Source organism: Agelaius phoeniceus, chromosome 3 (genome assembly GCF_051311805.1).
Source record: "Agelaius phoeniceus isolate bAgePho1 chromosome 3, bAgePho1.hap1, whole genome shotgun sequence".
Taxonomy (NCBI): Eukaryota; Metazoa; Chordata; class Aves; order Passeriformes; family Icteridae; genus Agelaius; species Agelaius phoeniceus.
In genome coordinates this window covers 18832363-18849011 of record NC_135267.1, presented here as the reverse complement: position 1 = coordinate 18849011, position 16649 = coordinate 18832363, and the positions used below count along the sequence as shown (strand labels likewise).

The following is a 16649-nucleotide window of genomic DNA, read 5'->3' as shown; positions in this document are numbered from 1 at the left end:
AGCATTGTTGGCTCCAACTGCTCAAATGACCTCAAATAAATGTGTGATATAGTAAAGGAGAGGTGTTTTCTTGGATAGCCATCTAATATTTTAATAGATCAAAGGTTAGCAGGATTTTGTGTGAGCACAAAAGCTGGTTTGAATAATTGTAGCTCCTGTCTCAAAACTGGGATAATACCTCATTGCCATTCTCAGTCACACTTTTAAAAGTCTTCAATGAATTGTTTTGGAAATCAGTGATTATCATGTGTATCTATTCTGTACCATTTATAAGAAAAATGTCTAAAACTTCCTAAAATGCGTCTTACAATGTTTTTCAAGAAGACTGTTGAGGCAAACTCTGATGTTCAAAACAATTGCTATGTACGAAAATAATAAAAAGTCATGCCCAAGAGGATCTTCATGGAGAGCTGAAGTTTATGAAAGGAAGCCAATATTTTTTAGTTTGGTGAAGAGAGTGGTCTCAGCAGATACAAGCAGAGAACAGACATCAGAGCAAATGGTTGCAAAATCACGTAGAGATATGTGGCTTTGGGAAAGCAAATTGCTGGCTGTGAAAGGTTTCTAACAGTGAGCACAGAAACCTCCTCACCTGATGCCAGCTGTGCTCTAGGAAAATGGAATTCCCTCCACATTTTTTTTTTCAATTAAAAAGGCTAGCACTAGAAACAATCAGAAAACCCCACATAAATATTATTCATCACCAATTTCTGTTCTTAGCAGAAAGAATCCTCCTGCCTGGAATTTACTGAGGCAAGTGGAACAGTATTTCTTCCTCCAGTAACTAGACATCCCAAGGAGGTGAAACACTTTCTCTGAAATATGGCCCAAGCCACAGCTCTTCTGGCAGCACTGAGTAACAACTTTGCTGGTGGAGCTCGTAGTCCAAATACAGTCAAAATCCAAGCTCCTTTGTAGTATCTTACAAAGAAAGGGGAAGAATTCCTAAAAGAGTTGTGAGAGTAATCCCAACTGCTGTAACTCAGATCATTTAACAGCCAGCTATGATAATCTCCTCAGTAAATTAATATGGTTTGTCAAGCCAAACAAACTACAAAATAAGAAAGCTGTGACTGTGCCATGAAGATTTGCTAATCATGAACATCCATTTCAAAAACATTCTGAAACTCAGCCGAAACCAGCTCATTATCTCCTTTATTGGTGCTTTCAGAAGAGGAAAAAAAAGGCCCACCAGCACCCCAGAAAAGTGCGAAAGAGGAGCAACTGATGTCTGATGCAGCTTTGGAGAAAGACAGTGAAATTAATTTATCATAGAGCTGTTTAAGCCAACCGAAGAACAAAGATTAGCCTAAAAGGTTTCATGTCCAGAAATACTGTGTACTGCTGGCAGTTCTAAAGGAATGCTACCAGCACAGAGCCCTGTTCTCCTTTATCAGCAAACTCTGTGCCACACTGGGATACACTACATGGGCAGTACATGTTGAAGTCTGGAGAAGAAATATGACTCTCTAAGGTATTTGTTGAGATAAAACTAAACCTTTATATAGTTACTATTATTCTATGATTCTGTGGTGTGTTTATGACTATATAATTAGACTGTCTGCCTAACAGTACTTTACTACAAGTTTATGACTCAAAAGCTCTGTTACACTGCTTTCTTCAGGAATAAGTCCTGTTAAGGTTCACTGAGAACTTCAATAAGCAATTCAAAGTTTTAATAAGAAAAGTATTACTGGCATTACATTAATATATTACAGTCATTTACACAAAGCATAAGAGCTATCCATCTGCTATCACAAGACAAAATATATACAGAACTGCATCACAAAAAGAGAGAAAGACCTACAGCTGAAGTCCAACATAAATAAACATAATCAATTTCCCAAGCTGACAGTGCATTGTAAATTATTTACAACATATAAATAGGTGAAACACTACTCCAGGTCCATTGAAAAAAACCAAAATGGCATCAGAGAAGAAAAATGGCACAGCATAGCTTTCTATTACCCACACTACAACTGAATGAATGAAATGCAAGAGGAGATGTGCTGAGTTACTTGATACTTGCTAGTCAGCTTAATCAGATACTCTCAATTTCCTGCAGGATGGATAACAAACACTGTTCTGCTGCTTACTGCACACCACGTCTACTGAAATATTTTCTGAGGCAGAATGATCCCTAAAGCCATCTAATAACACAAGGAGTCTGGAACCATGCAACCCGACATAATGTAAGAGAAGTAGGTTTAAATAAAAATAATTAATTAAAAGATCTTGTACAGGGGTAACTGAGATAGTAAATTATAAGGTTATGATGACAGATACCCAAGTTTCTGACTATCCTTTATTGTAACCCTACCATGTAAAAACCCAAAACCCGACTTCGTGCTCCTCACTGCCATCTGCCCTTATTTTAAAAAAATCCTAAAACTTCAGAAGAGTTTAAAAAGCAACACACTTAAAACAAAATGTTTAAAAACTTTTTACCTGAAGTATTCTCTCAATATCAGAAAGACATTTTATATTCAGCAAACTAAAATAATTAAGAACAGAATTCATCTTTTAATGACATGCATTTGTGTGAAGAAAGGTTAATAAAGGATGAGCAAGATTATTGCCATGAATAACAAGGATTTAATTTTAGAAATTCTGCAGTGCTTACATGTTATTGAAAATACTTTTAACCCTTTCATTGTTCAGGAAGATATATGTATGAGGTACTACTTACTTGCACAGCAAGCTGACTGAAAATCTTATCTTGTACCTCATTATCATCAATAACACAGTATTAATTTTCTGCCTAACTATATTCATTTTTATGCCTAATTTTATTCATATATTAGCACTGATATGCATTTTATTAATCATCATCTCAGTTGCTTCATCCAGCTAAATTTTTCATCCATCAGAGATGCATATTTCTAGGGAAAACTAGAAAGATTTTCTCTTTTGTTTTACCTCTTTAATGAGAATACACAGAATAAAATAACAGGGACAGTGAGGAATATGAGAACCAAGAGACCATGAACGCCAAGCCACCTCCCTCCCAGGTTTACTCAAAACTGAAATTCTTTAGCCCATGCCCAAGTTACACTGGAAATGGGGAAAAACCAGATAGCCATTTTTTCTCTCCTTTCAAAAAGCTGATGACATAAAATATAGGAAAAAAATATATAGTACAAAAAAAAAAAAAAACAGCCAAACAAAATAACCATTATGACTTTCCTTGCAATAGCTGATATTTAGGGCTTTGCTAGGTCACAGCTATCATCCATGGTGTGAATTCCCCATTTTCATTGCCTTCATTAATAAATTTTTTTCAAAAGAAGTAGAAAAAAAAGACACTAGTATATTCAGGCCTACTAAATAAAGCTAAGAAAAAAGCTTTATGTTTTTTAACTTCAACATGACCTCTCAGACCACTTCTGAAACCACTCAGAAATTCTTAGAAATCAATACTTTGGATCAAGAATTTTACCTCAGAGTAATATGAATTTTGAATAATTAACCCTTTTGCAATTTCTATCTCCTTTCTTTTCCATTTTTGGCACTAATTTTCTCACTGTTTCAAAATAAAGTCAGCTCACAAGATGCATTTCTTAGCACTACTTAACTTCTTATTCCTAAAGGAAAATTGCTCCACATTTTTTGTTATTGCTTCAAGTTTTCTACCTTTCTGTAGTTTCATGTTTCCCTCAAATTCCCATAAATTGGATAAAAAGCCTTGTAAAAAAAGGAAAAATTAATATTTTTTTTTAAATAAAGTTTTCTTACTAAAAATCTCTCAAAATATTTTTAGTAAAGACATTTATGGGTGGTACCTATCCTGTTACTCTTCCAAAGACAATCTGGATAATGCTGGAAAGGTCCTAATAAAAGAAGAGGACTCTGTCTCAAGTAATTTTGTCCAGTAAATTTTCCTTCCATAGCATCCAATGTATTTTAAAAAAGAGAAAGTGATTAGTTTAATTTTGCAGTATTACCCAAGCACAAAAATTTGCACTTACAGTATCTAATATATCAGAAAACCTTAGAGAACCTAAACATTCTAAATTGCCTGATAAATTCTTTCTGTGGTCACACTCCTCCTACAAAGATCATTTGTTTTGTGTCTGGTTGCCTCCAACTCTCCTCTTCCTCCTTCCCCCTGGCCTCATGCTACTCACAGTCCCTCTGTGCTATGCCCAGGATCCAAGCAAAGGGGAAGTCCAAGGGCCAGGTGTGTTTTTTTACTAGGCAAGCTGGAGCCAGACCTCTTGCAACAGAAAATACCCAACCTGAAGACATGGGAATACAGTTGCTTCCCTCGTCATGGCAGGAACACGCTGTACAGAAACCACAGTCCCATGACTCAGAGCACATCTCAACCAAGAAGCTCTGAGATGATCCTCTCTCTCCACTGAGCTCGGGGAACTTGAAACTACATTCCTAACTGCTTCTTGACATTTCCTTGTCCCTGTGCAAACTGAAGTCCATCCAATCCAATTGTGCCCTGCTCTCTTTCACTGTCCTTTTGATTTTTCGTGCAGTCTCTGCTTTTCATCCCACCCTGTGCCAGAATAGGATTTTGCCTACTTTCTCCTCTACACCGAGTGCCCACTATTCTGTTGCTGCTCAAAGGCAAAATGTGAATACAAGGAAAATTAAAAAAAAAATAGCATTCAAGGAAATGGTGATACTCTCTTTTTAATCTTGACAGCAGTAGTGAGAGAGAGGACAGACTTCACTGAGGACATTAGTATAATACTTCCTGTCATACCATGAAAGTTATATGTTTCCTTTGTTTTATAAATATTAATGCATTAACAGTGGAATTTTCAGTATTAGAATCATGATTTGAGAAAGTGCTATTCACAATTAACTTACTACCTATGTACTCCCAGATTCCAGAAGAATAGCACACCAAAATCAAAATACTTCCCACAGAAAAAAAAATGAAAAAAGCCTAAAAACAGCCATACTGCTTTCTATGGCATTCTTTGGATGCATGTTCAGTGATTCAGTTAATTAGTAGCATTGAGTTTGAGCTCTATCTTTTAAAACCTAAGCATGAAAGTAGTATCTTACCTTGTATCTCTAATGAGAGGTGCACTTCCCAGTTTAAAGCAGATCTTTTCCCCACCACAAGATGTTTGCCTTAAAGAAAAGCTTTCTGCCAGATCAAACCCTGTAAAATAGAACACAATACAATACAATTATAATGGAATTTAAATACTGTAAGTAAAAAATAATTTTTAGCATACTTGAATACAAGCATATTAGCATTTCTAGAATATAGACTGACAAGATATTTTGAAAAGTAGAATTTGAAGTCAGAAAAGCTTTCAATATTTATTTTATAAGAACTATTCATGCAAAATTCACTTGGTAGATGACTTTAAAACTTGAAAAATGAATTTGCTAGTTCTTTTAACATTTGAATGTATAAGAATGCAGGATGATTGGAAAAAAACATGGAAATTAGTGTGGCTGCCGAACTTGAACCAATATTTTTGGGGAAAAACATGTTCTGGGATGCTGCCACCTTCCTGGTAGCAGCAGCAGCTTTTGGTGCTTGGGGATTGCATTCTGTCCTAACCTTTCAATTTTAAAGCCAGCTTCAGTCAGACTATAATTACATCCAGCAATCATTAGCAGCTAATTAATACAGATATCCATATTAGCTTGGTCATTTACCTGATACACCACGACTGTCTCTGTTGATTTGTTTGAGATGACGGGAAACAGTTTTCATTAAAGGACACACAGCACCTTCAAGAGAACACAGTTCATTATCTATGGTAAAATGGTATCAAACTAACAGGAATTGAACAAACTATCATGGCAGTTATGGTAATATTGACAGGAATGTTGCTTTTTGTCGCTTTAGGATATGAAAAGTGGCAATAAACCAAATTACAAAATCTAATCAAAAGCAAATTTTATACTACACTTCCAATAATATAAGCAGATAGAATTTTTATCACATTTTAATTCAGCTGCCTGTGGTTAAAGTTCATATAAACAATATAGCCAGAAGAAAACCATTAAATTCTTACCATGCTGTTCCCATTTATAACACTCTATAAAGCAGCAATATCTGTTCCAAGTTCTTTTTGTATTTCTCACTGTATTACTAGAAAATATTTTCCCCCATTCATTAATATGAAACAATATTGTATTTTGGGAAAAAAAGCACAAAAATTAAGTAGGGGAGTAGTCTGGACCAAAGTGTTTTTGTAAGCAAACAGAATGTTCTAAAATTTGGAACATGGTAAACTGAGGTTAAATCTAACTGAACCCTCAGATAAGACACTGTATTATTAATATGCAATATTAATCATTATTACTTCTTACTTGCACTAAGTCCTTTATGCTCTTTTTTTTTAATAGATATACAAGAATGTCCACTTTTAAGAAGGAAATACAGGAAAATGTCACTTTTGTGCAGGGGTCTGAAATATGGCTTGCTATTTAACAAGTTTTGCAAATAGCCCTGCTAAATTCTAAAAAAGAACCCTAGTAAATCACAGATGACAAGTTGGTCTGTCAGCTTATCAAGCACAGAGCTTCGTGAGCTGAGGCAACTGAAAAGATGTCCAAGGTGTATCTGAAGCTGCTGAGCAGTGAAGGTCAAGGCACTTTCTGAACCATTAGTTCAATTAAAAAAGTAAGGAATGTCCTATCATTAACCCGGAAATTATCTATATTTGAATGCTTCATGAGAGCATCCAGACCAAACATTGGTATTAAAAATGGCTATATTTGTAATCTTAAAGTATGTGAAATTTGTCATTCATTCTGTAGTTATGTAGAAAGCATATTATCCTTCAAAACTCTTAAATGCTATTAAATATATTTCAGAATTTGGTCTCGATTAAGAATGGCTAATTGGAAATAACTAGTAAAAGTGACAATATATCATATAATACAGACATAAAGACACTCCCTGATAATGTGGTTAATGAAAGCTATGTTAACTATTTAAAGAACAGACCGGGTGAAACAATTTTTTTTTTTGTAAGATTCATTAAGTTCCACGTGCTTCATCACAGTTACAACTAACAATTGACTACTACAAGTAACATCACAGATAAATTGATTTCCTTCTAAGGCTCTCAGAAAATAAATTCTTTTCTTTCCCTCATATAGATCCATAAATACGTGCATATGCATGTTTTTCCCTGTACAGATAGAGTTTCATGGTGAGATTAAATATATGCATGAAAAACTCTGTAAATTCCCATTCCCCAGAAAAGACACTGAACTGTAAAGAATATTCGTGTTGAAAACTTTGAAGTGAAATCTTTCATCATTCTTGGTTAGCAGGAAGTTTTATACAGTGAGAAAAGCATTTGCTGGAATTACACAGTAACATAGCAATTTCAACACACCAGTTGATATATACACACATGGGACAGAAACAGGTTCACCTTAGATACCCTTTAGTTTACAAACCTCAAGCTTCAATCAAATACAGATTATTGAACTATAGAATTCTATACACAGCCACTCCAAACCAATGAATGATGTTAGGGCACATTTACATAACTATAGCTCTAAGAAATAAGCTGGCATAAAGGAAGCCATTTATGGCTGAAGTCACAAAAAAATGTCAGACATACATGGATAGATGTTTTTTCTTAAATCAACAGGTTTCCTCAGGGCCTTTTTCAAAAATATTCAATAAATTTCAAGGTAGATTCTCCTTTTGGTTAAATTCTTGGCAGTACTTATAAGAGCAGACAAAGAGTATTTATTGCTGATTTTACCCTAAACTGATGTAAGCTTTTGAGAACTTGGGACACAAGTGTGCTTTTTTTTTTTCCCCAGCATTAACTTACATGAGTGTTGAGCAGTGAAAGACTAGAAAGTTTGAGCCTATTCCCCACAGCCACTTTCTTCCAAATAAAGACTCAAGCCTTAATTTTTGTGCTATCCAGATGATAGCGATGATTCCTCACATGCCACAGACTGGACCGTGGACCTATTTTTATCAGTGGCACAACAGTCACACCATAGACAGGCCATTTAAGTGTTATTTATTTATTTGTATTCCACATCCCCAAAAGAACTGAAAGGGTTACACGAATCTTCTATTGCACTCCTTTAGTTCAGTGCTATTCCTTCTACCAGAGAGCTAAGGGAAAACTCTCAAATAACAAGACCAAACTCTCTCCATACCAAGACTGACAACTTTCATTACTATAGAGCGATGAAAATTCTTTCTGCAGTTACAGCTTGCATAGTTAACCTCTTCCACGATTTTTTGACTGCTAGCAGATGCTTAAATTTTCTTTAGCCTGAGACAAAACAGGCAGTTTGCCCATTCAACATGTGGGCAGCTGAATGACAAGGCCTACATGAAGATATTCGGGAAAGAAAAAGAACAAGATAAACACTTGCTGTTAATCCAGTGGGAAACCATGAATCTCTCTGGCCTGTTACATTATTATAAAATACATTATTATAAAATTCATGAAATAGTAAGAAGAACAAGCTTACATTTATGCACTAGATTGCCCTGCACATGATAAAACTGCATCTGTGTGGACTGAAATAAAAAATTCATAGAAAACCAATGATATCATAAGGTCAAGTTAATGTATCTTTAAATTAATGATATCTTTACCTACCCATACAAAAAAGTTGGCCTGGATCTTTATAAATCAATGAGTTCTAGCTATGAGCTTATTAATATAAAATCAATCCAATAATCTTGAAAGTATTAATTTATTTAGACCAAGCAGGTACATCACAGATCATTGTCTTCTCTCTCATTACTAAGATTAGTAAGAATTTTTTGTTTTTTTTTCTAATAGCATAATTTAAAAAAAAAAAAAAAAGGCATTGCATCTAGACATATCTGTTGCAACATGCAATGGCACGTTCCACATTCCTGGAATGATCAGGACACCTGTTGAAGCACACTGCAACTTCCATCTAGGCACCATGCTCAGCTTTCCATTCCATGCAAACGAGGACAAAAGAGACTGTGGTGTGTGCTTCAGTCTCCCTCTTACAGATAGATATCTCTTGTGTGCACTTCCTGAGGGGGAACTGAAACTTCCAATGGGCAGTCTTGGCTTCTTCAGATTCGCGTAACCTGTAATGGCTAGATTCACATTGCAAGTACCCATCTGCTACCTTATAACCAAACTTCACATTCAGGTGAGGTTTTTAGCTGCCATCTACCACCACTGACATGCACATTGCAAAGGCACTGAAGCTTCCATGAGTAGCCATGACCACACCAATGAATGTGGCCAAACACCAAAGCCCAACCTATTGTATACCCACGTCCTGTGTCAACTCGAGCTTCAGGCAGAAACCCGTATTACCTAAGATTTTTCTCATACTTCCCATACATGGATCAGGTTCATAAACACACAGGCAACCTCTTCAGAGCTAGTGACACACCTGCAAATATCAGCAATGATATCCAGTAATATCAAACATATTCATAATGAAGATAAGCAGATCCAGCTGGCTTGCTTTCAAGGTCAAGAATTCAGATTTCTTACATATCTCTAGCTTCAAGTATACAGGCATGTGATTTTTTTGTATTCTTTTATTTTACTCTGTAAAGAAGATTATATTACATTACAATGTTAAAATTAAGACAAGGGTAGGAAGAATGAAGGGAACGTGATACAGTAAAGAAGTCAACTTCAAGTCTGGTGACTATTTAGATGGTTATGAAGTAATGTAACAGCATTGGCAGGCAGAAATAAGAAATCCAAGAAACAGAGTTCAAGGATTAGGATATTCACATTAGGCCCCTGGAGAACTATATTCTCCCATGAAAAAGAGTAAGTAGTGAAAAGCAGGATTTCATATTATTTGAGACAACCAGCACCACTCAACTTCAACTTCTCAACTTCAACACACTCAACACACCTCTCAACTTCATTGAGACAACCAGCACTGCTTCACCAAGGGCAAGTCTTGCATGACTAACTCAGTGGCCTTGCACAATGGAGTGACTGCATCAGTGGCCAAGGGAAGAGCTATGGATGTCACCTGGATTTCTGCAAGGCCTTTGACATGGTCCCCACAATATCTCTGAATTGTAGAGGCTGGGATTTGCTGTGTAGACTGCTCAGAGAATGATGAATTGGTTGGACAGTCACATCCAGAGGGGAGTGGTCAACTCCTCAATCTCCAGATGGAAAACAGTGGCAAATGGTGTTCCGTTTGGGATCAATGTTATTTAATTAATTAATGACACGGATGAAGGGATTGACTGCACCCTCAGCACATTTGCAGATGACACCAAGCTGAGTGATGCAGTTGACACACCTGAAGGACAGGATGTCATCCAGAGGGACCTGGACAAGTTTGAGAATTGGGCTCATAGGAATCTTGTGAGGTTCAACAACGTCATGAGAATGCTGCACCTGGGCAATGCTCAGTTTCAAAACAAGCTGAGGGTTGAAGGAATTGAGAGCAGCCCTGACAAGAAGGCTTTGAGAATACTGATGGATGAAAAGCTGGAGATGAGCTGACAATGTGTGCTCACATCCCAGAAAGCCAATCATATCCTGGGCTACATCTAAAGAAGCATGGCTAGCAGATCAAGAGAAGTGATTCTGCCCATCAGCTCTCACGAAAAGCCCCCCACCCTGACTACTGTATCCAACTCCAGGGCCCCAGCACAAGAAAGATGTGGACCTGCTGGAACAGGTGCAAAGGAAGGCCACAAAAACGATCAGAGAGCTGGGGCATCTCTCCTGAGAACTAAGGTTTTCAGCCTGGAGAAGAGAAGGCTCCAGGGGGACCTTATTACATCCTTGTAGGCAGTGGGCCTGTAAGAAAGATGGGTACAGACTTGTCATCAGGATCTGTGGTGACAGGACAAGGGCTAATGGTTTTAAATAAAAGAAGATTTAGACTAGACTTGACAATAATGGTGGTGAAACACTGGAATATGTTGCCCAGAGAAGTGGTAGATGGCCCATCCCTGGAAACATTCAAAGCCAGGTCAGATGTGAATGTCAGGACTATAAAGACATTGTATGTGACAGAAACTATAGGGTCATTATACTGATTTGGAGAAGTATCTAGCTGTACTAAAGCATTAAAACCAAAAAGCTGAACTGATTTACATACCTGAAATCACTCACTGTATTTGGGCTAAAGCGCCTATCTAAAATCATGATCCATAGCCAATACTTTTCACAGCACGTTCCATGTCAAAAGACAAGGAAAATTCACCATGCCTATTAGTCTCAGCACTCTGTTTATACTACATTTTTCATGGATTAGCAAGTGGCTTTAAAAAACTCTAATTGTAAAAGAAAGTCGAAAAAGAAGCAATGATCTGGGAATGAGACAGAATCGTAATATTCTTAATATAAAACTGTCAGGAATGATCAAATTAGAACTTCACATGTCACTACAGAAAGAGCTAACGTCCACACTCAAACCCCAAATATTCCCAATAATAATAAGTCGACAACATGAAGAAAGTATGCTTGCAGTCAGATCAAAAATATGCCTCCGGAAAACTCCTGAACTCTCTCCCCTCAGATTTGCTATACCCCATCATGGGAAGCGAGTGCTTCCTTCTAATGAACACTAAGCATATCAAAACATGAGAACTGAAAGAAATCTTCTATGTGAATCTAATGCTTACTGGCACCCTCAGAGCCTAAGGAGGACTGCTCCAAGAAGAGCCAGCATACTCTCTCAGCCTCCGACTCTTTTTTCAATTCTGGTATTTATTCATTACAATATTGGTCCAATGAATAAGTCAAAGTATATTCAGCATGTCTGCTCAGAAAGCTCAAATCAATCCTTCTCCTAACACACTTCCTCCCCTCACCACCCTCAAATTAATTTTAGTCTACACTTTTCCATGTATTTGAAGCCATTCTTTTAGATTCAAGTAGATTGGGTGAGAAATTTCAAGATGTAAATATAATAATTTCAGATCCTACCTAAAGGTGCTTTGCTGGAAAAGTTTCTATTTTAGCCCAGAGAAATAAATGCTATGCATATGTTGTTGAAGGAAGAAAACCAAAAAGATCATCTAGGCAGATATTGAAGGACAGATGCTGATTTAAACAGAACTTGTACATGGGAGGGAACAAAGGCCCAAGAAAGAACAACTGAATACAAGACAGGGAAAAAACCCCAAACCTTTACATATTACTCTCTCCATGAAGAAAGCAGATTTCAAATTTGTAACAGATTCACCTGCATACAAATTATAAAACTGGAGCAAGACAACTTTGCCGCACAGAGGAGTCAGTTCAGCTGAACAGAGGAGAGTAACAAAAGTTTGGCAGAAGGATCTGCACCACTTTTACCACTGCTCCACTCCTGGGTCCATTCTTTCCCAACTCCTGCTTTCTGGTCTATAACTCGCATTTCTTTTTTCAATGGTAACCATTCCTGCAAACTCTACTAGAGTCTCTTTCCTCTTATCAACTGGAGTTTATCTCCAGGCTTAACTCACACACCTGCTGTTGGCAGAGCTGCTCAAGCTGGCAGCTATCAGCTTGTTATTCCTCACCATCTGCCTGTACCTCCACAAACGGAAGGAGCCTCTTTCAAGTGCACACCCTCAGTTATTCACAGGAGAGGTTCAACCTCTCCTTTTCTTCCTCGCAGTTCAATTGGACCCATATTTGGTCTATTTGTGGCAATCAGGCTAAGGAAAACTGCAACTTCACCATGGGCTGCTTAGCTACAAACTTCTAACAGAATGTACTGCATAGTTCAGATACACTGTTTATTTGCAGTTCAGTGTATCTGCCACATCTTCTGTGGCTGGCCCAACTTTTAACTAAGGCATCATTTCATTAGAAAAAAAAATATAAAAGAAAAGAGACATTGCTTCCTGGAATTTTAACATTTTTCAGTCTATATCGCTAGGGAACCTTCTGTACTAGCACCATTTTAGCACTTTAAAAACTTCCCTTCTGCAACCCACTACCTAGCAATGACAGAATAAAACCTATTTGTCTTCTTTCAGACAGAATGATTTCACAGCTATGATGTATGCTTGCTCTCTCAGAGGGGTTAAGAATAATTCATCAGCAGAGCACTTAGCCTCACTGCCCTAAAAATATAAGGGGAAAAAGACTTTGACTTAAATTCTGGCTCTTCACAATGCATTATTATTACCTCAGAGCCCACACATTACACTTATTATTTATTCATTATTACTGTTTATATTTTCCAGGGGTAGTAAAAGGATTATTTTTCTAGTCATGGACTTTTAAATTTCTTGGGCCTGAGTTATAAATGAGTTATTGAAATTCAAAGTTGTTGTTGTGTGTGTAGTTTCTGTTATCTTTTATAAGATTTCTGGAAAGGAGCAACATTACTAAGAGTTAATTTTATTTTTGAGAAAAAACCCAAGTCAATTTAAATAGCAATAAACATGTTTTCCTTGCTAATAATTTTAGAAAATTATAATAAGTTGAAGTTTTTGCTGAGGCTGAGTAATTCTAGAAAACTGATGTTCCATATTTGACAAGCACATATGATGTGCCTTTAAGACAGAATTTGCCACATTCTGGAGAGTTAATGTAGAGTTTAAGTGAGAACACTAGATAACATGTGGAAAGTAAAAGAAAGAGGAAAACAGAGAAATCTGAGAAAATTTGCAGAAGATGGGAAACAGTTTTTAAGTTAAACAATATCTTTTTATTTCTTTTCCCCATCTTCTTAGGAAAAAAAGGATTTTTTTCACTCTGTGTGAAATATATGACCCCGTTTAGGAATTAAGTATAGGTGCAGTTAACATGGGCATTAGATTGTTTAGGTCAATGTGATAACTGGTCTGCACTAATAAAGCCATATGATTCTGTTCACAAAAGTTTTGCAAACTCTGATTTATAATCTTGTTTTGTATGGTAGGAAAAGAAAAGTACAAAATGAAACTCCTAGGAGCTACAATTACCTCCAAACATGAATCTTCCAAGCACAGGAAGCAGAAAGGCTGCTCTGGAACTGCTTCAAACTTAGTTCATTTCAGAAAAGAGATTAAAACAACCTTGTATAATTTTATTTGTTCATATTGTTTATTTTCTATGTGCTCTTGTTATTTGCTAAAAATTTTTCAGTACTGAGATTTATGCCTTTGGTCTGTGATGGACAAGAAAAATGGAAGTACCTGTGTGGTCACTGACAGCCAGAGACGTAGAAACAGGAAGGAGGAAGACTGCCATACAAAGCCAAACTATGCAGGATCCAGTGTACTTCATCTCCCCCTGGACACATGTGAACAAACAGCTACAAATCTGAAATGAAAAAGAAGCATATTCAGAACAATCTCATCTTATTCTTCTCACCTCACCTTGTCAGAATATTGCAAACAAGAACTTCTTAACTGTGAAGAGGAGTTGCTAGTCATATACAAGTGTATAATTTTTCAGTTTAAGGAGCTACAAAAAAGGTTTATGCCAGTTTGGAAATAAATGATAAATATCCTCCTTTTTAGTTCTTTATTAATGAACACAGAAGTAACACCTTAGAAATGCTAACTTGGAGATATTAATTGTAAAGGCACTGAATGTTCATTTCATTAGTAATTACTAATTTTCTTTTATATTTCTCCCCACATTATTTTTCATTATTCAATATATTAGTTAAACTGTTTGGTGTCACAACACTTAGAGTGACTGCTAAGGTAGTCCTCAAATGGAACAAAGGCAACATGCAATTGTTTAACCACAAAAGAAACCAAAATGCAATATTTCTCCACCTTGCAAAGTGCCTAGAGCAGCCTATACTGAATTTCTAGTTTAAATCTCACAAAAGTACAGGCTTCAACAACACAAACTGGTACTGTCATTAGAGGACAAAAGCTTCTTTTTCTAAGCCAACTGCGACATATAAATACACATGAATTTAATGAAACACAGAAAATATCTAATGTTTTTCTAATCACATCTTCTGTAAGAAAAGGAAATCACGTACCTAAGATGCAATTGTTATAATTATTTTTGCAAGGCACCTTATTTATCATGAAAGCTATTCTGTCATAACCTGACATCAACTACATCATGATTAACTTTTCTAGCCTTCCCACCAGCAGCAAAGCGAATACATGTTGAAATGAATTATCATTTAATTTCCTGCACCTGCTTTACAAGCAGGCATCGGGAATTGAGTAGAGCCGCCTGCTCCGGAGGTCTGCTTTGGTCTCCTTTTCTGCAGGGCTCTGATCACCAGCACCGCCACCCCCTCGCTGCCGCCGCACCTCGGGGCTTGGGTCCTCTCCCGCCGGCTGCTCCAGGAGGCTCCGCTCCCTCGCACCCCCGGAGCCCACGGGGCGCCCGTGCAGCGACGCGAGCCCCGGCAGCGCAGACTCCGACCCGGCAGCGCCGGCAGCGCCGTTTCCCTTGGATCGAGCCGCGTTTGCCGGAGGGAGGGCTCAGCCCTCCGGGCGGGAAGGCAAGCGGGCAGCTCTCCCAGCCGGGCAGCGCCCCCGCCCCGCTGCCGGAGCCGCTCTCCGGCCCCCGCCCCGGGCTCCCTCCGCCCCGTCTCCCCGGCCCCTGCCCGCGGCGCCGGGACCCGCGGCAGCCCGGGCAGGCAGCGAGGGGCAGGCGGCCGCCGCCGCTTCCTCCGCAGCCCCGGGGCGGAGCGGGGCCAGGAGCCCGCCCGGCCGGCGGCGCCTGCGAGCGGGGCAGCCCCGGGGCGGCGGCGGCACCTGCGCCGGGCCAGCAGGTGAGTGAGGGGCCGCCCCCGGCCCCCGGCGGCCCCATCGGGCCGGGACTCGGCCGCGGCACCGCCGGGCTGTGCCCGAGAGCCGCGGTGCCCCCTCCCCGCAGGGCACTGCCCGCCCGAGCCGCTGCTCGCTCACCAGCGCGCTCCCAGCCGCTGCGGGCAGGCCACCCGGCACGCCTGCTAGTTACAAGGTAGGCTTTTAAATGTAAATATATGCACAATTAGTATAGTGGCAATTCGCAACAGTTTCATCAGTTTTGTAAATTACTGCTCATTTAGCAGGGCTGTTTTTATTTGCATATCTTAGCGTACACCTATTGTCACCCATTAGCATATACAATGTATTTACAGAATCACGAGCAGAATACTATGGCACAGGCTGATTACAGTACGTTAAAAACTTACGGTATACATCGTGTTTATATAAGACGTAGTTAACATTAGCAATGATAAACTTAAATGACAATTTTGGAAATCAAAACCAAAAACCCTTGAACAAAAACACCTCAAAACAAGCCAGGAATAGTGTAGTGTGTGCGAGTGTGCACATGTAAGATGTTTAGATAATTGACTACACATAGTGAGTGGCTTACCTTTATTTTTTTTATTGTTGTGTCCCCCAGAAGCGCTGAAAATGCCTGTACAGAGCTGCTGTAGTGCCGAGGAGTTGCTAGAGTGAGTCTCCAAAGAGTGGTAGAGGGGGATGCAGCTCTGTCCTTATTAGTCTCACAGTGTGACCCTCCCACTCAGTGAGCACAGAATACTCTGCAAGAAAGAACAAACAGCCACCCAGACACAGATTTTACATAATTATATGTGTGCATCCCAAGTCAGGTAACAATGTAAGAAATGTTTGGAGTTTTTTCTCCTTCCCCCTACCTCTCTAAAAGCACCCTCTCAGCAGTTCCATAAATTAGACAGCCGTGGTATGAATGCATGAATGAAAGAGTATCTGGTTTCTAGCTGTGAAGAACCAATTATGTACATTATTACACTGGCAGAAACTAGCTTTTATCTTTTAAGTG

The 16649-nt window shown here is 38.6% G+C and overlaps 1 protein-coding gene across 5 annotated transcripts in view; it reads right to left on the bottom strand.

Moving 5' to 3' along the window:
• Positions 1 to 16389, bottom strand: part of COL19A1 (collagen type XIX alpha 1 chain) — a 183821-nt gene extending 167432 nt beyond the window's left edge. For 3 of the 5 annotated variants that reach the window (XM_077174795.1, XM_077174798.1, XM_077174799.1), the window contains exons 1-4: positions 16218 to 16389; positions 14069 to 14195; positions 5638 to 5712; positions 5029 to 5128 (exon numbers count right to left, since the gene is read on the bottom strand). In XM_077174795.1, coding sequence (XP_077030910.1) covers positions 5029 to 5128; positions 5638 to 5712; positions 14069 to 14159 — 266 coding nt within the window. In that variant the 5' untranslated portion in view covers positions 14160 to 14195; positions 16218 to 16389. Of the gene's footprint in view, positions 1 to 5028; positions 5129 to 5637; positions 5713 to 14068; positions 14196 to 15038; positions 15284 to 16217 lie in introns of those variants that run through there. The other 2 variants (XM_077174796.1, XM_077174797.1) reach the window with 2 other exon arrangements.
• Positions 16390 to 16649: the final 260 nt, after the last annotated feature.